The following is a 27,368-nucleotide window of genomic DNA, read 5'->3' as shown; positions in this document are numbered from 1 at the left end:
ATACAAGGACTAGAAAAATATTTTAATTTTTGATATGAATTATAAAGAAAATCACTAGTATCTATGAGATAACTAATACCAATGCTACTACTAGCTCTAATTCTAACATTTTTTTGAAGGTCCTCCATATCAGGTACTATTCTATATGCTTTACAATTAGAAACCCATTTAATCCAACATCAACTCTATAGAAAGGTACTATTAATTATTAGTCTGTTTACAAATAAAAAAACAGAGCAACAGAGAGGTTAAGTGACTTATCCACAGTTGCACAGCCAGAGAAATGGAAAAAGGTACAATTAGACACTTCACAATAGACCAGTAACACTGAAGAAGTTGAAGTTGAACAGTCCTATGAAGACCTACAAGACTTTCTAGAACTAACAACCCAAAAAGATGTCCTTTTCATTATAGGGGACTGGAATGCAAAAGTAGGAAGTCAAGAAACACCTGGAGTAACAGGCAAATTGGAGTACAGAATGAAGCAGGACAAAGGCTAATAGAGTTCTACCAAGAGAACACACTGGTCATAGCAAACATTCTCTTCCAACAACACAAGAGAAGACTCTACACATGGACATCACCAGATGGTCAACACCGAAATCAGATTGATTATATTCTTTGCAGCCAAAGATGGAGAAGCTCTATACGGTCAGCAAAAACAAGACCAGAAGCTGACTGTGGCTCAGATCATGAACTCCTTATTGCCAAATTCAGACTTAAATTGAAGAAAGTAGGGAAAACCACTAGACCATTCATGTATGGTCTAAATAAAATCCCTTATGATTATACAGTGGAAGTGAGAAATAGATTTAAGGGACTAGATCTGATAGACAGAGTGCCTGATGAACTATGGACAGAGGTTTATGACATTGTTCAGGAGACACAAATCAAGACCATCCCCATGGAAAAGAAATTCAAAAAAGCAAAATGGCTGTCTGAAGAGGCCTTACAAATAGCTGTGAAGAGAAGAGAAGCGAAAAGCAAAGGAAAAGGAAAGATATACCCATTTGAATGCTGAGTTCCAAAGGAGAGATAAGAAAGCCTTCCTCAGGGGTCAATGCAGATAAATAGAGGAAAACAATAGAATCGGAAAGACTAGCGATCTCTTCAAGAAAATTAGAGATACCAAGGGAACATTTAATGCAAAGATGAGCACAATAAAGGACACAAATGGTATGGACCTAACAGAAGCAGAAGATGTTAAGAAGAGGTGGCAAGAATACACAGAAGAACTGTACAAAAAAAGATCTTCATGACCCAGATAATCACGATGGTGTGATCACTCACACTCACCTAGAGTCAGACATCCTGGAATGTGAAGTCAAGTGGGCCTTAGGAAGCATCACAACGAACAAAGCTAGTGGAGGTGATGGAATTCCAGTTGAGCTATTTCAAACCCTGAATGATGATGCTGTGAAAGTGCTGCACTCAATATGTCAGCAAATTTGGAAAACTTAGCAATGGCCACAGGACTGGAAAAGGTCAGTTTTCATTCTAATCCCAAAGAAAGGCAATGCCAAAGAATGCTCAAACTACTGCACAGTTGCACTCACCTCATACACTAGTAAAGTAATGGTCAAAATTCTCCAAGCCAGGCTTCAGCAATATGTGAACCGTGAACTTCCTGATGTTCAAGCTGGTTTTAGAAAAGGCAGAGGAACCAGAGATCAAATTGCCAACATCCACTGGATCATCAAAAAAGCAAGAGTTCTGGAAAAATATCTATTTCTGCTTTATTGACTATGCCAAAGCCTTTGACTGTATGGATCACAATAAACTGTGGGAAATTCTGAAAGAGATGGGAATACCAGACCACCTGACCTGCCTCTTGAGAAATCTGTATGCAGGTCAGGAAGCAACAGTTAGAACTGGACATGGAACAACAGACTGGTTCCAAATAGGAAAAGGAGTATATCAAGGCTGTATATTGTCACCCTGCTTAATTAACTTATATGCAGAGTACATCATGAGAAACACTGGGCTGGCAGAAGCACAAGCTGGAATCAAGATTGCCAGGAGAAATATCAATAACCTCAGATATGCAGATGATACCACCCTTATGGTGGAAAGTGAAGAACTAAAGAGCCTCTTGATGAAATTGAAAGAGGAGAGTGAAAAAGTTGGCTTAAAACTCAACATTTAGAAAACTAAGATCATGGCATCTGGTCCCATCAGTTCATGGGAAATAGATGGGGAAACAGTGGGAACAGTGGCTGACTTTATTTTTTGGGGCTCCAAAATCACTGCAGATGGTGACTGCAGCCATGAAATTAAGACACTTACTCCTTGGAAGGAAAGTTATGACCAACCTAGACAGCATATTAAAAAGCAGACACATTACTTTGCCAACAAAAGTCCGTCTAGTCAAGGCTCTGGTTTTTCCAATGGTCATGTATGGATGTGAGAGTTGGACTATAAAGAAAGCTGAGCACCAAAGAATTGATGCTTTTGAATTGTGGTGTTGGAGAAAACTCTTGAGAGTCCTTTGGACTGCAAGGAGATCCAACCAATCCATCCTAAAGGAGATCAGTCCTGGGTGTTCATTGGAAGGACTGATGTTGAAGCTGAAACTCCAATCCTTAGGCCACCTGATGCGAAAAGCTGACTCATTTGAAAAAACCCTGATGCTGGGAAAGATTGAGGGCAGGAGGAGAAGGGGACGACAGAGGATGAGATGGTTGGATGGTATCACCGACTCAATGGACATGGGTTTGGGTGGACTCCAGGAGTTGGTGATAGACAGGGAGGCCTCGTGTGATGCGGTTCATGGGGTCACAAAGAGTCGGACATGACTGAGAGATTGAACTGAAGTAAACTGAGACACTTCACAGAAGCTAAAATGCAATCACAAATGGAAAAATGTTCAAGATTGCCTGTAGTCAAAGAAATGTACATTGACATTAAGTGTCATTTCATACCACACCTTTGGTGAGACTTTGGTTAAACTGTCACTCTCAGATATGGTGGAAATAATGTAAACATTAAGCTTTTAGGAAAGCCACTTGTCATTGCTTATAAGCAATTGTAAAGAGACTCTCTTGAACTCAGTAATCACATCTCTAGAATTTATTCTTAGAAAATTATTCAAAAGAAGACTCATATGAATACAAAGTTTTCTGCAGCATTTATCAAACATTAAAAGCAATCTAAATTTACAAATATAGAAATACTTACACTATGGTACATTAATGAAATGGAATATTACGTGGCCACTTAAACTATAATTGTGAGTGATAATGATAATATAATAATGTTAGATAATGTTGAGTAAGGTAAGTCAAATATAAAATTTTACCTATTTGCAATTATATAAAATTATGTATCCATATATTCAAGGACAAGAATGGAACATAAAATGAAAATACTTTCAAATGTTGGGATAACAGAATTTTTTCTCAGATTTTTAATTGTTTTTATTTCTGTTATTTTCTGCTGCTGCTGCTGCTAAGTCGCTTCAGTCGTGTCCAACTCTGTGCGACCCCATAGACGGCAGCCCATCAGGCTCCCCCGTCCCTGGGATTCTCCAGGCAAGAACACTGGGGTGGGTTGCCATTTCCTTCTCCAATGCATGAAAGTGAAAAGTGAAAGTGAAGTCGCTCAGTCACGTCCGACTCTTAGTGACCCCATGGACTGCAGCCTACCAGGCTCCTCCACCCATGGGATTTTCCAGGCAAGAGTACTGTCTGTTATTTTCTACATGATGGCAAAACCAGGAGCTGGGAAAGATAGAAGATGTTGTCTTTGCCTTTTGATAATATATACTTTAACTGAGAATTTATAGAATCACTGACATGAAGAGCTGAAAGGGACCTTATTGGATTCTTGGTTCAACTTCCTGATTTTACAAATAAATACTCTGAGGCAGAAAAAGATTGACTTGCTCAATTGCTCATATTTAATTAGGAGTTAGAAATTACAACCTCATAATGACTCACTGTCATTTAGGGTACATTTGTTGCAGAGAAATTAAGTTGTTAGGACCATATCTTGAAATATATCATATCCATAAAAAATTACTATTTTAGTAATTCTACTTTCTTATCTGCATTATCAACTGCCCTCTTTCCCCACCTGAAATAAGCTTTATGCCAAAGCAAGAGCTCTAATTCTCAACTGTATGGTACACATCATGCATATTTTTGGCATTTCAAAGCATGTCAAAATATTTATCAAGAAGATGAGTATTTCAGTAACAATGGAGAAGCTGCTAGTCATTTTCCCCTGATGGTAACAGCAGGGATTCAATTAAGATTTGATAAATCAATTAAATTGAATTTCACTTTAAAGCATTTAAAATATGTTTTCTAACACTGATTTTAAAAAATCTATTTAAATATCTTAAAACTAATTCCTGGGATAGGAATGAAGAGTGTAAGTGAATATATATTTACTCAGGCCTTGCAAAGAGGCCCCCATTTCTTACCCATGACCACAAAAGAAAAGCATATCTTGAGGAAAAGTAGACCCACTTGGCAGGTGAAGTTCTCTGCTCTTAAACCCATTTAGATGATTATCAATTTGGACTGGGGTCTCTGAAAGGACAAATAAAAATCAAAACACATGGGAAGAGGCTAAAGAAACTTTGGAAGCTGTAGGTTGGTGTGGTGATACTAAAGTTGTTTGTGTGTTTGTGTTGAATGGTTATGTTGAGCCCCCACAGCTGATGTGCAAGAAGTGTATATGAGGACATTTGAGGCCACAAGGTCTTCACTGCTGGGATTCTAGCATGCCTGAGCAGTGTGCATCAGTACAGTGAGTTTCTGGAGTATTCAAATAAATAGTACCAGCAGCCAAACTGCTAGTGCTGGCTGCTCCCACCAGTACTTTGTACCTGAGCCCTTGACAGCAGCACCAGCTTCGGTCCCTGGGACAGGAGCATGGGCTTGGTGAAAAGCCCTGGATGCCATTTAATGGAAGAAAGCCCTTGAGACACTCTAATGAGAAGACAATGAGACACAAATAAGGAATAAGAGTGTGTGTGTGCTTAATTGTTCAGTCATGCTCAACTCTCCACAGCCCAGTGGCCTGTGACCCGCCAGTCTCCTCTGTCCCTGGAATTTTCCAGGCAAGAATACTGGAGTGAGCCAGTAGGAGCCATTGGAGTAGGAGTAGGAATAGGAGCATACTGGAGTAGGAGCCATTTCCTACTCCAGGGGATCTTCCCGACCCAGGAATCGAGCCCATGTCTCTTGTGTCTCCTGCATTGGCAAGTGGATTCTTTACCACTAGTGCCACTTGGGAAGCTCAAGAATAAGAGAGGAAGACTTTAAAAGTCATTTATAAATACAATCTCTAGTTTCAGGTTAATATTCATATATTTAGATTCAAAACCTATTTACACTTTACAGTCTGAATCTACTGTTTTGCAGCTCCAAATCAGTTCAAAAGTCATGGAATTCTCTGTGATATTTTAAATCATACTCTTAATGGTTCTCCACACTGCCTAGGTATCAAAATCTCTGAGAATCGAAAATAAACACCAACGCTCATGGTCCCCATGTATAGATAAAATCATAATAACATTGTAGGACCCAACGATCAATATGTTTTAAGAGCTTCCCAGGTGTTTCTAAGGCACAGCCAATGTGGAGATCCATTGCTCTAATAGGAGCAGCTAGAGGCTTTCTAGAACAGTTTTTGTTCTAATATCCATATGAATTACCTAGAGATCTTATTAAAATACAGATCCTGATTCAAAGCATCTGGGGTGGGGACAGATTCTGTATTTCCAACAGACTCCTCTGGTGGGCAGAGATAGTAACAAAATAATACACATTTTCAATAAAAAAGGGCAAAACAGAAAGTGTATATGGCTTCATTTTATATGACCAAAACTTTTAACTTGGTCACCTAAATATTCTTTAAAGTCAAGAAGATACTGAATTTGATAGCATGTACATCCAATATTGCTTCCTACCTCCCAGGTGTGCCAGACACTCATTAGGACCAAGCCTTAGGGAGCACGGTTGAAAGGGATCTTTGGACCGAAATAGCAGGGAAGCCAAGGTAGCAGGTAAGAAGATGAACATGAACTCTGAAGGGAGATGTAAGATCACGAAAAGGGAAATGAACATTTTTGTCTGAAGGCAGGCGATGGAGAGCGGGAGTAGAGGCAGTGCCTGGAATTCTCATTAAGACCCTAAATGCCAGGGCGGCTTCTTCCTGTTGTGCCAGCACACTGTGTGGGGAAAGTCAATGTAACACCTTTGCTCTAAACACTCTCTGTTTACCCATCACTTCCAGCCACAAGGGTTGGTGGAAGGTCTGAGATTTTCCCAGGTCTGCTTGGTGGGTTTGATAATTCTAGAGTATTCTTAGTGGTGGGCATTATGAGAAGGTACTGTGGTGGTGGGAGCCCAGGATCTCTTGTACTTAACTCTTCTCTCTATGGAGTGGATGATGAGAGTGTGTGCAAAGTGCCAGGCTGAATCCAAGTGGGCTGGGAATAGTGAACAACAGTGGTAGGGTAATCTGTATGGAAAGTGGGCGGGAAGAACAGAGCTAGTGACAGAAGACCGCAAATTCATGATTTGGGAAGACCAGGCTCAACACAAAGGCTGGTTTTTGTTTTTAACTGTGCTAAAAATACACATAAAATTTACCATCAACCATTTTTACTGTACAGCTCAGTAGCATTACGTACACTCACACTGTATTACCATCACCACCATCCATCTACACAACACTTTGCATCTTGCAAAACTAAAACCTTGGCAACTCTAGCCTACCTACTGTCTCTGTAAATTTGAATATGGTATCATACTCTAAGAAATCATTGCTGTATCCAGTCATGAAGCTTTTCTGTCTCTATGAATTACATGTATCTGTAAGTGGAATCATACCTCGTCCTTTCATGACTGGCTTATTTCAGCTAGCATAATGTCCTCAAGGTTTATCTATGTTGTAGCATGTGTCAGAATTTTCTTCCTTTTGAAGACTGAATAACATCCCTTTGTATGTATATACCATGTTTTGTTTACCCACTCATTGCTGATAAATGCTTGGGTAGCTTCCACCTTTTGGTTATTATGAATATTGCTTCTATGAATATATACCACTTCGGGTCCCCACTTCTAATTCCTTTGGATATATATCCAGAAGTGGGGCTGCTGGCTTACATGGTAATTCTACCTTTAACTTTTTGAGGAACCACCATACTGTTTTCCGTAGGTGGCTGCACTGTTTTTCATTCCTACTAACAGGGCACAAGTGTTCCAATTTCTCCACATTCTTGCCAACACTTGTCATCTTCTGTTTTTAATAGTGCCATCCTAATGGGTGTCAGGTACTGTGCCACTGTGGTTTTGATTAGTGATGCTGAACATCTTTTCATATGCTAACTGGCCATTTTTCCTAGCTTCTTTGGAGAAATGTCTATTTAATTCCTTTGTTCATTTTTTAAATTGATTTGTTGTTGTTGAGTTGTAGGAGTTCTTTCTATATTCTGGATATTAACCCCTTGTCAAATATGAGGTTTGCAGATACTTTCTCCTGTTCTGTGGGTTGCCTTTTCACTCTGTTGTGTCTTTTGATGTACAAAAGTCTTAAATTTTGATGTGTTCCAGGTGAGCATTTTTCTATTATTGTTGCCTATGCTTTTGGTGTCATATTCCAAGAAATTATTACTATATCCAACATCTTGAAGCTTTTCCCATATGTTTTCTTCTAAGAGTTTTATAGTTTTAGGTTTTACATTAGGGTTTTTTAAAAAATTCATCTTGAATTAATTTTTCTATGTGATCTAAAGTTAGGGTCTAACTTAATTCTTTCGAGTGTGGAAATCCAGTTTTCCAACATAATTTATTGGAAAGACTGTCCTTTCCCCACTGAAGGGTCATGGCACCCTTTGGAAAAATCACAACCATGTATGCAAGGGTTTATTTCTGGCCTCCACAGAGACTAGTTTTTTTTTTTTTTTTTTAATGTGATAAGGTGATGATTATAGCAAGAGATGAGCCAAATCAGGTTCTTTGGTTGGATGACCAGCTCAGATGAATCATTTTTTATACAGTGGTGTTTTGTAGCACTAATAGAGGAATACAGTTCTCTTGAAGGCAGCCTAGACCTCATCCAATAGTGACAGGTTGGATGGACTCAGGTAATGAAAGAATGGTACTGAGAGGTATTTAAGTGGAAGCCCTAAATGCTGTGGCATGAGGAGATCTGTGTAGAGGTTATCAGTTCAGTTCAGTTCAGTCACTCAGTCATGTCCGACTCTTCGCGACCCCATGAATCACAGCACACCAGGCCTCCCTGTCCATCACCAACTCCCGGAGTTCACTCAGACTCACATCCATGGAGTCAGTGATGCCATCCAGCCATCTCATCCTCTGTTGTCCCCTTCTCCTCCTGCCCCCAATCCCTCCTAGCACCAGAGTCTTTTACAATGAGTCAACTCTTTGCATGAGGTGGCCAAAGTACTGGAGTTTCAGCTTTAGCATCATTCCTTCCAAAGAAATCCCAGGGCTGATCTCCTTCAGAATGGACTGGTTGGATCTCCTTGCAGTCCAAGGGACTCTCAAGAGTCTTCTCCAACACCAAAGTTCAAAAGCATCAATTCTTCAGTGCTCAGCTTTCTTCACAGTCCAACTCTCACATCCATACATGACCACAGGAAAAACCATAGCCTTGACTAGACGGACCTTTGTTGGCAAAGTAATATCTCTGCTTTTGAATATGCTATCTAGGATGGACATAACTTTCCTTCCAAGGAGTAAGTGTCTTTTAATTTCATGGCTGCAGTCACCATCTGCAGTGATTTTGGAGCCCAAAAATATAAAGTCTGACACTGTTTCCACTGTTTCCCCATCTATTTCCCATGAAGTGATGGGACCGGATGCCATGATCTTCGTTTTCTGAATGTTGAGCTTTAAGCCAACTTTTTCACTCTCCTCTTTCACTTTCATCAAGAGGCTTTTTAGTTCCTCTTCACTTTCTGCCATAAGGGTGGTGTCATCTGCATATCTGAGGTTATTGATATTTTTCTTGGCAATCTTGATTCCAGCTTGTGTTTCTTCCAGTCCAGCATTTCTCATGATGTCCTCTGCATATAAGTTAAATAAGCATGGGGACCATATACAGCCTTGACGTACTCCTTTTCCTATTTGGAACCAGTCTGTTGTTCCATGTCCAGTTCTAACTGTTGCTTCCTGACCTGCATACAGATTTCTCAAGAGGCAGATCAGGTGGTCTGGTATTCCCATCTCTTTCAGAATTTCCCACAGTTGATTGTGATCCACACAGTCAAAAGCTTTGGCATAGTCAATAAAGCAGAAATAGATGTTTTTCTGAAACTCTCTTGCTTTTTCCATGATCTAGTGGATGTTGGCAATTTGATCTCTGGTTCCTCTGCCTTTTCTAAAACTTGCCTTTTCAGGAAGTTCATGGTTCACATATTGCTGAAGCCTGGCTTGGAGAATTTTGAGCATTACTTTACTAGCATGTGAGATGAGTGCAATTGTGCCGTAGTTTGAGCATTCTTTGGCATTGCCTTTCTTTGGGATTGGAATGAAAACTGACCTTTTCCAGTCCTGTGGCCACTGCTGAGTTTTCCCAATTTGCTGGCATATTGAGTGCAGCACTTTCAGAGCATCATCTTTCAGGATTTGAAATAGCTCAACTGGAATTCCATCACCTCCACTAGCTTTGTTCATAGTGATGCTTTCTAAGGCTCACTTGACTTCACATTCCAGGATGTCTGGCTCTAGGTCAGTGATTACACCATCGTGATTATCTGGGATGTGAAGAATTTTTTTGTACAGTTCTTCTGTGTATTCTTGCCACCTCTTCTTGATATCTCTGCTTCTGTTAGGTCCATACCATTTCTGTCCTTTATCGAGCCCATCTTTGCATGAAATGTTCCCTTGGTATCTCTAATTTTCTTGACGAGATCTCTAGTCTTCCCCATTCTGTTGTTTTCCTCTATTTCTTTGCATTGATCGCTGAGGAAGGCTTTCATAGGTAGCATTATTAAAAGTGGCTTGGAACTTCTCTAGAGATCCAGTTGCTAAGACTCCACTCTCCCAATGCAGGGGGCCTGGGTTCAATCCATGGTCAGGGAACTAGATCCCACATGCTGCAGTTAAAAGATCCTGTATGCTGCAATGAAGATCGAAAATCCCACGAGCTGCAATGGGAGACCTGACTCAGCCAAATAAATAAATAAATATTTTAAAAATGTTTGTTTTAAAGGACTTGGACACCAGAGGGTATGTGACACAGGGGCTACATCTTGAGGACTTGGTTTACATGCTGTTTGGTTTTTGCTGGGTAGCACATGACTAGATTTATTCATGGAGGGCTTTGAAAAGCATCTGAAAAATTAGGATGCTAATTGATCTTTTTTGGGTTGGGTAGACTATGGTGGTCAAATGGTAGTGGCCAGCTAAAGCCAAGAGACTTTAAGTAGGAGATACCACATCTCAAACAGATGGGCACCCATCCTAATTTGTGGGCATCTAAAGAGCAAGGGCCAAGTCTTATTCATTCCAGTATGCTGTGTCCAGCAGTTTCTGGCACATGGTGGACAGATGCTTAATACAAGCTTGAAATGAACTGAATGTAAGCCAAGGAGACAGCAATAATTTGAAGTAAGAAAACTCAACTCTTTATAGTTAGGAAAAGTTTCTTATGCCTAATTTACAATACTTATATTACAGGAAGAGTACATTTCTCCTCCTTTCAAAAAGATAAAGATTTGATCACCATCCTTTGTTTTTAAAAAATCTATTAATACCACTTATTAAGAACCAACCTGAACTGCCTCTTGATAACCTATATGCAGGTCAGGAAGCAACAGTTACAATTGGACATGGAACAATAGACTGGTTCCAAATAGGAAAAGGAGTATGTCAAGGCTGTATATGGTCACCCTGCTTATTTAACTTGCAGAGTACATCATGAGAAACACTGGGCTGGAAGAAGCACAAGCTGGAATCAAGACTGCCAGGAGAAATATCAATAACCTCAGATATGCAGATGACACCATCCTTATGGCAGAAAGTGAAGAGGAACTAAAAAGCCTCTTGATGAAAGTGAAAGAGGAGAGTGAAAAAGTTGGCTTAAAGCTCAACATTCAGAAAATGAAGATCATGGCATCTAGTTCCATCACTTCATGGGAAATAGATGGGGAAACAGTGTCAGACTTTATATTTTTGGGCTCCAAAATCACTGCAGATGGTGATTGCAGCCATGAAATTAAAAGACGCTTACTCCTTGGAAGGAAAGTTATGTCCAACCTAGATAGCATATTCAAAAGCAGAGATATTACTTTGCCAACAAAGGTTTGTCTAGTCAAGGCTATGGTTTTTCCAGTGGTCACGTATGGATGTGAGAGTTGGACTGAGAAGAAAGTTGAGTGCTGAAGAATTGATGCTTTTGAACTGTGGTGTTGGAGAAGACTCTTGAGAGTCCCTTGGACTGCAAGGAGATCCAACCAGTCCATCCTAAAGGAGATCAGTCCTGGGTGTTCACTGGAAGGACTGATGTTGAAGCTGAAACTCCAATACTTTGGCCACCTCATACGAAGAGCTGACTCATTGGAAAAGACTCTGATGCTGGGAGGGATTGGGGGCAGGAGGACAAGGGGACGACAGAGGATGAGATGGCTGGATGGCATCACTGACTCAATGGACATGAGTTTGAGTGAACTCCGGGAGTTGGTGATGGACAGGGAGGCCTGGCATGCTACAATTCATGGGGTCGCAGAGTCAGACATGACTGAGCGACTGAACTGAAGGACCAATTATCTCCAGGCCTCATACCTTTGACTTGATGTGCATTATATTTAGTCCTTGCAACAATCTTAGGGTATGCAATATGATCTCCAATTACTGAGGCTCAGAGTTGTTAAGTATCTTGTTTAAGGTTACACAACCAGCAGGAGCACAGCTAGGATTTATATCTAAACAGGTCCCATATTTCTTCTCTGAGGACTCTCTTTCTGTTTCTACCTGGGAGCTAGCATTCTCATCTTCTAATGTGATATTCTTCCAGGGTTAATAAACACATTTTCTTCAGCCTCTCTAATCATGGCTCCTATTAAAAAACTATTAATAATATTTTATCTGTCACTGGCCTTCCCCCAAGTTCTCCATGTTCTTTGAGTTTGGCATCAACCCAGCATTTAAATACTATTGAGTGGGGGGGAAATATCACAGGTTTTGATTTCAACAAAAGAACTGAATCATCTCTCTTTCCATTTTACATCAGCATAGAGACTACTTTGCACCGATTCACATATTCACAAAAAAGTCAAAAATTTAAAAAGTGAACCAATAAAAACCATATGTAAAATAGATAGTCAATAGGAATTTGCTGTATGGCTCAGGAAACTCAAACAGGGGCTCTGTATCAACCTAGAGGGGTGGGATGAGGAGGGAGATGGGAGGGAGGTTCAAAAGGGAGGAGATATATGTATAGCTAAGGCTGTTTCATGTTGAGGTTTGACAGAAAACAGCAAAATTCTGTAAAGCAATTATCCTTCAATAAAGAATAAATAAATAAATAAATAAAAAACAAAAAAAAACCCTGGTGACAGCAGGGTGGTGAGGGGTGGTTTTGTTTACTTCACACAGACAACTTGATGAGGATAGCAGCAAAAATCACTGAGCATTGGACCAAACATTTCTAGGGGCAGGAGCCTAGGTCCTGGCACAGCACACTCTGAGGTAAAGAGAGACTACAGGGCTCAGAAGGCAAAGTCAGACATAGGTTTTTAGTCCCCCTGTGGCTTATTATTTATTTTTTTGGCCGTGCCACACGGCTTGTGGGATCTTAGTTCCCTGACTAGGGACTGAACCTGCGCCCCCTGCAGAGGAAGCGTGGAGTCTTAACCGCTGGGCCTCCAGGGAAGTCCTCTTCCTATGGTTTACAGCAGGGCAGGTCAAGGGCGGGGAAGGTCGTGTCCGGGTGCTGGTGTTTCATTCCCGGTTCCTGATGGGGTCGGCAGAGAGACTGAGTAAATTTGTATATGGTGTCTAATGAAAATCTTGGGCTTTCCTAACTTTACCTTTTCCCATTCACCCCTTCGTTCCCCATACCAAGGGGAATGCCTGACATGTAACTGGTACACATCGGCTGTAGTTGTTCTTGGCTGTTCAGTTGCTGAGTCATGTCCAACTCTTTGAGAGCCTATGGAGTGCAGCCCGCCAGGCTCCTCTGTCCATGGGACTTCCCAGGCAAAAATACTGGAGTGGGCGGCTACTTCCTTCTCCAGGGGATCTTCCTGACCCAGAGATTGAACTCGCCTTTCCTACATTGGCAGGTGGATTCTTCACCACTAAGCAGGGAAGCCCCACACACTGACTGAATGGGCAGTAACAAGGAGATTGTGGGGAGAGGGCAGGAACCGGGAAACAATGCCAGGAACTGGAGTAATTTTTTTTTTTTTCCTATTAATTTACCATTATTGTGTTTTATGAAACTATTGATCTGGGACATGTGGAAATTGATAAAAAAAAAAAAAGCAACCAGCGGTTCTTCACTTCGAATAGTTTGAGAAGTGCTGGTGGACAGTGAGTCAGTGTAGAAGTGCTGCTTGGCAGAGTTGCAAGACCTCCTGGCCATTTATTTAGTGATGTCTAGTAAAGATTTAAGTGTAGTGGGGTTCCCAGAATAAGTCACTGGTTTTAACTTTGGAAATTCATTTTGTTTGCAGTTCAAAGCATACTGTGCAGATTCTACCCATCACTAAGGCAGATGCTTACAGACCAGGTAAGCTGCCGCAGGCTTACAGGTAAATGCTGAGCAGATGATTCAGCAAGTGACAAAATGGCAAAGTAGAGTCCATTCCACACTGTTCTAGTCTCAGCAGATGTGGGGTATGTTTTAACCCAGTACTTATAAGACGTTGGGGTAATTTCCACTCCTGTTGTTTCTTGCCATGTGGAGGGACAGCAAATGGTCTCTTGAGTCCTGTCTTCCTCATTCCTGGGAGAGGTGAAGTGACTTAGATGAAAAGTGAATCTGGGAAGTGAATTAGGCATGTTTAACCTAGTCCTTTTTCACTGTCTCTTGGAAGCCAGGTACTCTGTAAAAGGTTGGGGGCATTCACTCATGGGTAGATTCTCCTGGCCCAGCTGTCCAGCTGCAGGTTTTGATCCTGGGGTTCAGTACTAAGGGGACAACTGTTTCCACGCACCCTGAGCCATTCTCTCCAATATCAGCTTCACGTTTTAATTTTCATCTTTTGGCACCTTGGTCTTTCTCAGTTGGTTTAAAATGTGGGCAAGCAACACAGGGATCCTCTGGGGGCCTCTTGAACTTCACCAGATGGGGGTGACTACATATTGTGGTATTGTATCACAGGCTCTTCTGGCCTGTATTTACTTGCCCTCATTTCCTTGTAGAAGGCCAGCACATCTTAATCATTTGGTGACTCTATTATACTGATACCTAATATGTTCCCTTCTGCCAAGTAGGAGCTAGACTTTCCTCTGTCACACTGGTAAATGAGGACAATCTGCTGGCTTGGCCAACGTCCCCTTCTGCCTGCACCTTTCTGGGTGTGTTTATCCTAAAGCTGCACCCCATCTTTCCAGATTTATGGATATCAATAAACTCATACTTTGTGAAAACAAACACAAGGCTCTGAAATCAAAAGTAAGAATTAGATAAAAGCAGGTCTTTGCTCTTCTAAAACGTATTAAGAACAAAATATCTTAATGGCCATTTCTGTGATATGATTCAGGTAAACAAAAAAACAGCTCATGGCCTCTGAAGCCTTTGGTTCTTCCTGGGCCAGGTTAGGAGGCATTTAAGCTTGCAGTCTAGTTCTCTGAATTTCAATTACAAGTCACTCTTGCCACAATCTTCCCTGACCTTGCATTTTTCTTTGGGTCACTGGAACAGTATTTGGCCACTCTGCCTGTGAACACTGCCTACTTTCTCTAGGCCAGAGTGCCAGCTGCTTCTACTGGTAGCCTTCCATGGTGGTGACTGTCTCTATGTGCCTGACCCTGGATTCCTTGTCACCATACTGACATGGTATGCTTCCTTAACTGGACCTTGTCTATGCCAATAACTTTGTCTGTAACTCCCTCCCCATATGGTATTTTATTTGCCATATTATTTTCTATTATAGATTAAGTCCTTAAAGACAACACCCCCCCAATGTAGTGAAGACCTTTATCAGTCAAGGTTTTCTATTTTTATCATTCAACTATTCTAGTTTAAACATCTTTTAATTTAAAAATCCATCAGTATATTTAAAGTATAGTCTCCAGGTTTAGAAAGTTACTGACACCTCATAACAAACTATGGATAAATTCCCCATGGTAGAATGAATGAAGAGTAACTTATATATAACCATAACTCTAGTATAGATAAAGATGGACAACTAGAATCAAACTTAATGTAAATGTGCCAGGAGAAGAAAGCACAAGATTTACAAAGCTTACATGAAATAAGAAAATGCAACTGGGTGATAACCAAAGCTTTGTTGACTCGGCAGTCTTGCGGACTTAGAAAGGGAGGTGGCTCAAGCGATTCTTTGGGTGTCACAGCTTCTTCTTTCCCAGGCCAGGCAGTTGGGTATGGAGCTGCATGCAGTAGGGGTGAACACTGCACGTGTTGTGTATCATTTTCATTGTAGGTAAAAAACAGCAAACAGGGAATTCTTCTTGAGAGTTTCCTTGTACCCATGATCAGCTTCTGAACGCACTTGGAGGAGAAACAATCCTATTAAAATGTCTCTCAAAAGCCAAAGCTAAATGACTAAACATCAAAACTTTGAGGAATGGGGGGGAAAAAAATCTATGAGGAAAGCATCAGCTTGCTTATCCAGGGAATGAGTAGAATTTTAATTCTCATTCCAGCATGGGGCCATTGGGCACCAAGCTCCTTTCACTCTGGGTAGAAAACAAATCCCCAGGTTGCTACTGAGCCAAACTTTAAAGGCCAGTCAGGAAATGAGCAGCACTCCCCCAAATGGGAAAGCCTGGATCAGTGTTTTTTTTCTAAAGTAAACAAAAGATCTGCATAAGTATTTCCTTGCACTATTTGGCAAGAGAAAGAAGCACCTGGAGAGTGAGTGAGGAAGAGAAAGCCTGTAAGACATGGGAGTAAAACAAGGATGGTTATAATGAAGCTTTGTCTCACTAATCTCCAGAGCCCGAGTGTTCTATTACGAAACAAAGCAGCAAATGAAGAGACGCTCAGAAAGACTGGTTGATTAAGAATACATTCAAGACAGGATAAATAGAATAGATGCCTTTCTGGATCCTGAATTTCATCTTTCATTTGGATTTTTTAAAAACCTTTAAAGAATATCTTCCAGAGAGTCAAAGTGGAATATATACATTAAAATAAACGAGGGCTGTGAAGGAAGATGTATGAGCAAGGAGAAAAGCTATTATCCTCGGAGGCAGAAATTTCCTTGCTTCAATGCGGCATGTGACGCTGGCAATTTCAGCCATTCTCTTTCAGGCAATTTTCAGTGCAAGTTCCAATGCTGCTTACTGGGATGCTGTCTCAGCTCACCTAAAGGAGGGGGGCATAACTAAAGATGTATGGAGAGCTATTACGTTCTGTTCAGCAGGATAGACTCAGGAGAAAGACAAGTTTCTCTCAAGAGGCTGGAGGTGAGAGAAATGGGGCAGCAACCATAGCTGCTTTTGTTAAGTACACAGCATTAAAACAAAACAAAACAAAACAAAACACGGCTGAGCGACTGAGCAACAAACTAATGCAAGAGACTCAACAACATCTCATTAATGTCAGGAAGTTACACAGTTTTAGAGCTTTTTACCAATGATAAAGTCTTAAAAGACTTGAAAGGGGTGATTGTCCTTCCCCAAAATGTTCTGAACCAACCAACAATTGATATCTAAAGATTACGTAAGAAAAAAAAAATTAACTTCTGCTTTTCCTGCAAAGAACTAGAAGTCTCATGTAAAGGAGCAATGGGTTGAAAACACTGCCAAAGAATCTGTGTTAAGGATAATAGTTTTCTTGAGTAGGCCCAAGTAGGAGAGATGTTTGGGCCTTTTGTAGGAGGCAATCAATAGCTCACCTAATTTGGCAGGTAACACCTGATAGAAAAGCATGTATTTTCTGGAGTCCGGGCTCTACTTAGTGCCTATCTGCTGAAAGAAAATCAAAGATAAGGACATAAATTACAGGGACGCCAAGGACACTGCTAACCAAACACTATGTGTGACTATTTGACATCTGCTGCTGCTGCTGTTAAGTCGCTTCAGTCATGTCCGACTCTGTGTGACCCCATAGATGGCAGCCCACCAGGCCCCCCTGTCCCTGGGATTCTCCAGGCAAGAACACTGGAGTGGGTTGCCATTTCCTCCTCCAATGCATGAAAGTGAAAAGCGAAAGTGAAGTCGATCAGTCGTGTCCGACTCTTAGTGACCCCATGGACTGCAGCCTACTAGGCTCCTCAGTCCATGGGATTTTCCAGGCAAGAGTATTGGAGTGGGTTGCCATTGCCTTCTCCGATTTGCATCTATGTGCTCTTAAATATCCTTTTTTGCTCCCTATGTAATGTTAACATTATTTATCTCTTCACCTGCCTCTAGCTCTTCCTGACTGAAGGTTAAGTGGTTGTGAAACCACATGCACTGTAGAATCCAAAGCACCTGTTTTAAACCCTTGGCTAGTGGTGGTGCCTTGTAGTGTGCTTTTGACGAGCTCTGGGAGCAGCTGAGGGTGGGCTGCTTTGAGCCATCTGGAGGTTTTAATGTGCCCCATGCAGCTCATGCCAACCTGGCTTGCCAGAGTCAGGGTCACTGTGCCCTGAGACACTTCAGAATGGTGCTCAAGGGAGCCATGCTCTGCCGCCACCTGGGCCCTCTCGCAAATGAACTTGCACTTTCAATTTGATGCTGTTTTTCTTACCCTCTGCAGGCACTCACAAGCAGAACTATTATTACTTGCTTGTTACTGCATGTTGCTGATTCATACGCAGAGGAAAATGTAATTTTGTCTTAACACCTCTTCCCTGTCATTTAAGGCATATGTTAATGAAAGACAGATTTTGGCATCCACTCTCCTCTGCAGCTTTGAGGCCACAGTATATATTCATTATAAATGAAGATGCAACTGTTATTTTATTTCTATTTATATTTATAACTACACCAAAGCCATCTTGCAGGTACCTTTGTGCCTCTCAAATCTCAAACCATATTCCAAGAAATGCTCAACATTTCATGCTTGAATTGGCATTAATGTGGCATTCATGTACATACAATGTTTTAAATAAAGATGTTTTCACTCATATTTTATTATTGACACTCTCTGATCACATATTTTAGATTATGCTGGAGCTGAGCCCTTGAGGACACTTTAAGAGTTTTTCTTTCCACTTGCAGTACAGACTGATTTTTTTTTTTTAAGTGAGGAGTATGCAAGTGATGGGTGCTCTGCTTGTTTGGAGGGGAGCCAAATAGAAGTCTGAAGCCCCAAGGGGGTGGGGCCAGAGCAGAAGTAAACATATGCAGAATGCTGAAAAGAGCTGACTGCAAGCTTCTGCTTTGTCATTCCTCTCCCTTCCTTTCCTCCCCTTCCTTCCCAGTGTGTAATGTGGATAAGTGCTACCTACTTATTTCATAGAATCACTGGATCTAGAAGGAGCTGTCTCCTTGAAGATCGTCTGATCCACACTCCCACCCACTGCAGTAATTCTTCGCTTGATTCAGGAGCTCTTTTTATTCTCCAGCAGCTTTCCCGAGCAGCATTGTAGCCTATCAATTAAAAGTGGACTGGTGAGAGGCAGAGTTTTTAGAATCAAGACTGTTCTGTGTCCACACTGTGTTTCTGCCACTGACTCGTGGTGATATCCTAGGCCAACTACCCAATACCTCAGAGTTCTAGTCTTATCTGTTAAATGGTTACAATAAAAACTAATTTGTAGGAGTTTGAGGTTTAAATGAAGGAATAATGTGGTATATAAAAGTGTAGTATATAAAAGACTTAGCACTCAGAACTAAATTAAGAGCAGCTAAATGGTTCAATAGGAACCATGACCCATGTTTCCTGTCTGACAGGCAATACTTTTCCACATATTTTACCGTCTTTCTCACAAGGTCTCATAAACCCAATGAAAACGTTTCTGTTGCTGGAGTACTCTGTATGCTGCCTTGTAGACTGTAGATGCTGTTATTAGTAACAACATCTCACACATATTCAGTACTTTACATTTTACAGTGCACTTTCACAAGCGGGGAGGTGAATAACCACGCCAACATGTCTACTGATGACTAATAGAGGCAGGAAGCAGAAGGAACAGAGGCTCTGAAAGAAGTCTATTAATGATGCAAATGTGAAGTTATCTGCACTTGTGAGAAGCATAATAAGCATTAACACCAACTGGAAGTAACAGTGCATGATATATTCTGGCTTCAGAACTTGGCTTTCATGAGTTAGAAAACCAGAAGAACACAGCATAGGAGTTTGGGGGCAAGAATTTAAGTTACCTGAAATTTAATGGTCTAAATGCTTCGGATGTCCAGGAGGGCAGCTCTTCACACATGGGTGAATAATTTTCACGTACAAATGAGTATAGCAATGATATAGACTGCACGATGGTAGAAACCTCGATGTGTTCATAATTTAGAGACAAAGCATATGGAACTGAGACAAGCAAAACAAATAAGTTCTCAGAAGTCAGCGTTAAATGGGTGTTTCAATACTACAAATGTGTCATACTGAAATGCAAAAGTTTTAATAATAGAAACTGTTACCTTGGCTTTCTCACAACCTTCTGAAACAGTACTTCATGTGCGTGAGAATTTTTACATTTGGAAAATGCTCAAAAGTGAATTTTTAGAAACGGAGGAAAATGGAGGGTGCATTTTTAATATAGCATATTTCATTATTTCTGTATTATAAAATGAATGAATACATCTTTTTGTTAGAAAGAAAATGGTCCTTTTGAAATTCAGCTCCCTCAGCAGATGAATTTTTAAATATCAAACTCTGCCTAACTAGTCCTACCGCTATAGATGAGGAAAAATGAGAATTTCATGCAGCTATCAATTATTTTTAAACTAATACCCAAGCAGATACATTTGTAACATTTCATGATTTCTTAATATCTATAGGCAATATCCCAAATCAGGTCTTTCTCTTTTTTTTTTTTTCCTCTGCCAAAAATCTATATTTTGTCTGGTAGCAAATTCTAGATAGGGGGTTGATTCAGGTAGGCTAAAGGAGAGAAAGCAGAAGACACTGATAGAAATGGCCCAATGAGCAGCCATGTGGAATAGGAGGTCTATGCTAGACAGAGCCCAAAAGAGCCCAGTTTGTGTCTCACAGTCCAAATTTGGTTTGATGTATTTTTGAAGTTTCTAAAGGTTAACTACATGCTGTAATACATTATAGAAAGACACGAAGCAGAATTTTACTGTGCCAGTCAAGAAGCTGGCTTGAATCTGCTATTTAGGACTGAGAGAGACAGTACAATTTACATGTGTGAGAATGTGGGAATAATTTTACCTTCTGTTGTTTTTAAAACCACCTTGGGCCATGATTTTTAAATTGAGACACAAGAAGATTTGCGGGGGGGGAGGGGGGGTTCCCATAGCAACATTAACTTATCTAAGTGCCCTTGTATGTAATACTTTCAATACTAGTTTGGCTTTAAAATACACACTTTAATTAGGAAAAACAACTGAGTTAAGAGTCTCAGGCAAATTTTGACTTTTACATTTACTGCATGTTTAAATGGAAACCTTGATATTGTACTTCTGAGGATTTGCTACCAAGGCAAATGTATGCAGATACCTTTCGGGATTTTCCTTGCCCCCATCTCTGACCTCACTGCATTCCATTCTATTGACGACTCCTTGATCAATCTCTCTATAAATATATTTAAAGCACGCTGTGGCTAGGATAAAACAGAAACAAACCAATCTTGAATGGCTCCAGTCCAGAGGTGAGAACCCAACGCACCCTCTTATTTAAGGCTGTCTACAAGCTGATGCCCTCCCCATCTTTTCTCCACTATTCTGAACCATGAACAGCCCTATCAAACATACTCGTCTTCTCACCATCTTCTGAGAGCGTACGTTCTAGAACTAGTCTGAGACCACCTCCTCCCACAGCCCTAATTCTTTCCTTCCATCCCACAGCTAATCTTTCTCTCTCTTCAGAACATTATTACTATACCACGCAATGTCTGACTGGGCAGCATCCCTCCCCTCTTTTTTTGATCAGTGTCCTCATTTTCCTTTGAGGAACTTTCCTCCATTCACTATGGTCTGGTGGAACCATCAAATAACCTGCCCTGACTCAGTCTGTCAATAAAAGAATCCATGACCCAGCTTGGATTAATCACATCCTGCCAGGAAGCTGAATTTTAAGTGAGTTCAAAAAGGAAAACTAGTTGGAATGATCATTCTAGGTCCTTTCAAGAGATTGTCCATGTCTTTCAGATTTCTGTGGTTCATAATCAAAGTCTGTTAGCTGAAAAGCTCCCTATTTGAGTAGAAAAGAAAGAAAGTGAAGTCGCTCAGTCATGTCCGACTCTTTGCAACCTTGTGGACTGTAGCCCACCAGGCTGCTCTGTCCACGGGATTCTCCAGGCAAGAATACTGGAGTGGGTTGCCATTTCCTTCTCCAGGGGATCTTCCCAACCCAGGGATCAAACCCCCCAGGTCTCCAGCACTGCAGGCAGACGCTTTAACCACTGAGCTACCAGGAGTACTTGCTCATATATTATCTTGGTCATGATTTAGAGGCTTGGGATGCACACATTTTGCTTTGCCAGCTAGAACCTACTTATGCTCTCAAAACACAGGGCTGGGACTTTATTTATTTATTGTATTATTCCATATAATTCAGCACAAAGTAAGTACTCAGTATACATTGTGTAACAAATGAAAGCCCAGTCTTAGAAACTCCATTTTTACTAAATGCAATTTGCAAGCCAATTTATATCTTTTTTGAGGCAAAGTGGTAAATACCATTTTTATTTTTCTGGACGCACTGGGTCTTTGATGCAGCACACGGGCACTTCATTGCTGTGCGAAGGCCTTCTCTAGTTGCACTGAGCTGGGGCTGCTCTCTAGTTCTGGTGCCCGAGCTTCTCATTGCAGTGGCTTCTTCTTCTTGTGGAGCACGAGGGTGTGCAGGTCTAGTTGCCCCATGTCATATGGGATCTTAAGTCCTGGATCAGGGATTGAACTCACGTCCCCTGCATTGGCAGGCAGATTCTTAACTATTGGACCACCAGCAAATAGTAAAAAATTTTTAATTGCTACAATTTAAGAATGTTCCTGGGTAAATAGTCTTCTTAAAGAAGGCTTTCAACTTGTACACCAAAGAATAGCCTGAAAATAATGTTAGCATTAGTCATACTTCCCCTATTTTAGGAAAGGAAAGATAAATTAAAATTCTGTTTCAGACATTAGTCTCTAAATTTAAAAAAAAAGGTTTGGGGATGGACAACAGACAATAACAAAACAAAAAAATAGGCCTTTGCCTTGGTCTTGTGACTTTCCTTGGAAACAAGGCAAGCTGACTCTGCTATCAGTTAACAATGGAGGAGAGTTCAGCTGTGTTCAACTAATGTATAAATAAAGGAGATGGTTTTTTTCACTTCTAAAAAATGGCAGGCTTTGGTTTCTCAGAATCATCTGACTTATATCAGTAATTTACCTAAATGCTTTTAAAACTCAGAGAACAAACAAAATGGTTAAGACATAATAAATCCAAACAAGCTTGAGCATATTAAGTTTTGAAAACACAGAATGTTGTGCTCTCTTCCAAGTCACTTCTGTGTGCTTAAAATGCATAAAACAGTCCATCCACGATAAACAGCAGGATACATAAATTCTCTTCTTCTGACTGTCTTTTCAAAAATGAAAGATTTACTGAAGACTCTGAATAGTGTAATCCTCTGGTTTTACCTTAACATGATACATAGTTCATTCATGTGAAAGGACTGAAAATACCAAGTTGGAGCTTTTTTGAGTCAAGTGTAATGGCTTCTGGAATTTGCCTTGAACCCACACTCGGTGCATTTTCACTTTTTTTTTCCTATTAACTTGTAAGCGACGATCAACCAGATTTTGCTTCTCATCTAACCCAGCCTTACAGAACATATTGTGCACTTCCCCTGTGAGACAAAAATGGCAATCAAATATATGACATGTGACTTGGGGGCGGGGGGAGGGGCAGTCAAGAACAATGGAACATTAATGGAATGACTGACCATATGAATTTCACTTATACCAAGAAACATTTTCTAGTACAAATTGATGAAGGAAACCTATGACACCAAGTAGGCTTCCTCTACTTCACACAAACACACCAAGTATAAACAGCTGAACACAGCAGGTATTAATAGATACACAACAGTACTGGTTGCAGCTTTCAATATTTTGAGACATGCCCTAGGTCTGAATTCTTGCTGGTCTGCAGAGATCCCAAATGGCACATTATAAAAGTACTCATGTAAGTTTGGGGAAAGTACTTGAATGCAGAATTCATTTTAAATGCTTTTTTTAAAATGAGAAATTGACAAGCGATAAGTAATTTTCTATGGACTCTTAAAATCAAACTTCCTCTTTTGACTGTGGCATGTCATCAATTTTTTTATGTCTGGGCTAATGGTACCTCCAAAACGGAAACTTCATTTGGGCATGAGAATGAAACAAGTGATTCTTTAAAGCAGTTTCAATTGGAAAGAGATTAAAAGGCAAAAGGCCATTTTCAAGCTTTTACACACAACAGTTATAATCACTAAAGTGTAAAGACATCTAATGTTTAATCAGCTCCTGAAGCCTCATTTTAGAGCTTTTGAGTTTCTCCCTGCAAATTATACCCAAGAAAAGTTTCTACAGCTAATTATTTCCTCTTATAGATATGCATACCTTTTGTAAAGAAATATGCTCTGGTGCCATCTCCTCGAACATAAAAATTTTCAGATAAACAATGTCCTAAAAAAAATTGTGACAAGAGAAACTTAGTATTCCTTAAAAAAAAACCACCACCTACAACAAAACTGACATGAAATGTAAACACAGCATTATTTAAAACACATGAAAATAATTCCAAACTGAATATATCATTACCTCTTTTAAAACGAAGCTGAGTCTTATCATATCTTCCATAGTCCCGAAATAACAGCATTCCCCCAGGTTTCAGTAACTTGGACAGTCGGTTTATAACACCTTGCATCCTTTGAAGACAAAGCAGGAGACTGTGGAAGTCTTGTTTTCTACACCACATTTAACATTCTTCATGATAAAATAAGCATAGCTTGAGAAGGCCAAAGAAATCTAAGCCACAAACATAAGGGCACCAAAAACAAAAGTATTTTGTATAGAAAGAAAAAAGGATGGCAATTTGCTCAATAACCAGATTCAAAGAGTCTAGAATATCAAGAAATCACCCAGATGACTAGAGTGGTAACTTCACGTAGCTTGATGTATGATGTCAAAACTGAACAGCAAAACCACACAGACATTCCTGATATTTACAGCAAATTCAGGTAGTTACAAGGCAGAAAAAACCGAAGTCGTTTCATTTTCCTTGCATGACAAAAAATATGCCAGAGCTGTCCCAAATCAGATATACCTAAGCAGGGACATCTTTTTCTCCAAAACTAGCTGCTTTCCCTCCTGACTTCTTTATTTAGTTCAAAGGTACCATCATTCACTGAAGTGTAACACCTCAGAAAAATCTTTGACCTCTTTTACTTTTCTCTTTTTCCATTATACTCTTCACAACTATTCAATCATCAAATTGTATGTCTTTTTATTATTGTTATTACATATTTGGTATTTTCTCTCTTTTGTTTCCATTAGTACTCCCTTAGTACAAACTCCATCGTTCTCTGGCTGGAAAGAAAATTTCTTCCTAACTAGCTGTATTATTTTCCCTGCCAATCCTTCCTGTACATTATTGATGAGTTATTCTGCTTAAAAAGATGGTTTTCTCAAATCATCCCTTTGTGCAAATTTTCATGATATTAATCCGTAGGATAAAAATCTTAGTTCTCTTAGTTTCTTAGTTGAATCCTTAAGATCACCTACAACTGGCCTCAATTAATCTTTCCAACATCTTTCCCACTGCTTCTTAATCTGAAGCATCGCTAGCCAAACTGTTACATGCTTCATTCTGAGCCGCCCATGACTGTGCTCACGTGGCTTCCCCTGAAAAAATTCTCTCCTCCTTACTCTCTGCCTATTTAAATTCTGTTCACACTCTAAGCCCCAGCTCAATACTGGGAAGCCTTTCTTTCTTTTACTGTTTATTCTACCCATCTGGCTCCCAATCAGACATGACCTCTTGTGACTGCTCTTGATTTAATGTTTTTTGGTTAAGTGTTCAAAGCCTTACGTGTGATTATGGTACAGAGATGGCAAAGATTTCAGATCTCATAACAAGCCAAGTGACTGACACTGGCTGCCAACAGAGCTCTATTAAGGACTCAAGACTTGCTGGGAATGACAATCTACAAAATCAGTTATCAATGTCGGCCCTGGGCAGAGAATGGTAAATGGCAGCCTGTGTAGTAAGTCCTTTCTGTCTCTGCTTTATACAAACTACTTAAAGCTTCTGAGCATTTCTTATTTTAAAAATGAAAGGTTTGGATCACATAATCTTTAAGTTCCTTCCAATTAAAACATTGTTCAGTGGAATAATGGGGTGAAAGAGTATGTCAGGTAATGAAGTAGGTAATGAGAAACTGAAAGTAACCATGAAAATAAGAGACAAAAAAAAAGTGGCATGACTAGGAGAAGATCTCATTTAAACAAACGAACATAAGTGCATGAAAAATAAAACTATTTTTCCTTGTTTATTTTATTACAGGTTATTTTCACACTGTGCTTATATCCTTAGGATCTGGCAATTAAAACCATATCTAAAGCTTAAAATATTCACTTTTAGGATAAATGGTTTATGTACAGAGAAAAATCTCTTTCTGCAATTATTAGCAAGACAAGCATGAAATGAAAACACAGAAAAGCAAAGAGTCAAATACTTCAAAATATAGCCTCCTTTTGCAAACCCTTTGCTCCCAACTGTCCTTTAAAGTCTGCAATGTGGGTCAAGGCAAGGGGTGGGGAACTGCTTCTCTTATCAGTACATCTTGGCTCATAGTGCAATTCCAGAGCCAGTTCCTAAGAAATGCAGGTGGGAGTGGGTTGGGGATGACAGGGACAAGACAAGAATGGGGAAAGCCCCTTTTCTCTTAAGATGAGAAAGAAGAGATTTTTTAAAAAGTTGTTTATCTATACAATCTCTGTGTAGATCTTTAGAAAATATATTATATTTTTATTTCAATGATAAGAAGGACAGTTACTTCTTGTTTTGTAGCCTTCTATGGTTTACTCCCATTTAAGCTGGGACCCCCTAGACTCAACGGCTTGCTGAATTGCTTTTCCAAGCTGGCAAGAAGCCACTTTTCTAGAATTTTCCTGGGGCTAAATTTACTATCACAGTGCTAGATGACCTGAAACATACTGCCTCACTTTTCACTTACTATTATCCAACTTACTCACTTACCTCATTTTTAGATCATTTCCATGTAGGTAAGAAAGTAGCTATGTAATGTACTGACATGATACATCTGAATCTATTTTATAATAAACAGAATGAATATATGTACTATAAAAACAATCTTTTCAAGATATCTGCTTCCCCTTCTCCTTTCCATTCAATTCAAATCATGAAAAAACATATAATCTAAACTAATATAAATAGCTTTTTTGAAGGTTTATTTTGAATTGAAACATTTCCTGTTATATGTGTTAGATAGAAAATCTTGTTCATTATCCACCTCCTCTATCCTTTTAGCTGTGAAACAAAATATAGATGACATCTTTATGCTAGTACCTAAATAATGCCAATAGCCTAAACAGGTTAGCAGAAATAGGTTACAGAAACTGGGAGGAAGTAACTTCATGGAACTTGATAGATCTCATTAGGTGCAATTACATATTTCATTCATTATTTGGAAACCTAATTTTTTTTCCTACAAGTCATCAAAGTGAACATCTCTGAATGAGAAGTAAAAGGCCTGTAAAGGATCCTAGTGATCTTATAGCAAAGAAAGAAGTACACAGTGCTTGATTTCTTTGGGAAAGAGTAACACTCACCAAAGTGGTCGATGCCAAGTCTGCACCTACTAACCAGAAGATCACAAAAACCCAATTTTAAGACACATTCTGAAGGGACAACCCCAGACGTTTAGCACACTTGTGTCTTAATACATACAGAGTGGAAAAATTTTAAGAAAAGTGATCATTTTAATTGCTGTAATATCTCTTTGTGCTTCCTCTTTGGAGAAAAGCTATATTTACTATTTCAGAACACTATGTGAACAAAAATATTTAAGTCATAAATACTTAAATGATGGCACTAGACCAACCTTAGATTATAAAGGTCCAAGGTTAATCTGGAAA

General features: G+C 39.9%; 1 protein-coding gene across 3 annotated transcripts in view; it reads right to left on the bottom strand.

Annotated features, from left to right (window-relative positions):
• Positions 1 to 27,368, bottom strand: part of METTL8 (methyltransferase 8, tRNA N3-cytidine) — a 174,063-nt gene that overhangs the window by 67,897 nt on the left and 78,798 nt on the right. For 2 of the 3 annotated variants that reach the window (XM_019970994.2, XM_070799093.1), the window contains 3 exons: positions 24,030 to 24,136; positions 23,829 to 23,894; positions 21,733 to 23,071 (listed from right to left, as the gene is read on the bottom strand). In XM_019970994.2, coding sequence (XP_019826553.2) covers positions 22,881 to 23,071; positions 23,829 to 23,894; positions 24,030 to 24,136 — 364 coding nt within the window. In that variant the 3' untranslated portion in view covers positions 21,733 to 22,880. Of the gene's footprint in view, positions 1 to 21,732; positions 23,072 to 23,828; positions 23,895 to 24,029; positions 24,137 to 27,368 lie in introns of those variants that run through there. The other variant, XM_070799098.1, reaches the window with a different exon arrangement.

The sequence above is a fragment of the Bos indicus genome, chromosome 2 (genome assembly GCF_029378745.1).
Source record: "Bos indicus isolate NIAB-ARS_2022 breed Sahiwal x Tharparkar chromosome 2, NIAB-ARS_B.indTharparkar_mat_pri_1.0, whole genome shotgun sequence".
NCBI lineage: Eukaryota > Metazoa > Chordata > Mammalia > Artiodactyla > Bovidae > Bos > Bos indicus.
This window is presented reverse-complemented; position numbering and strand designations above follow the sequence as displayed.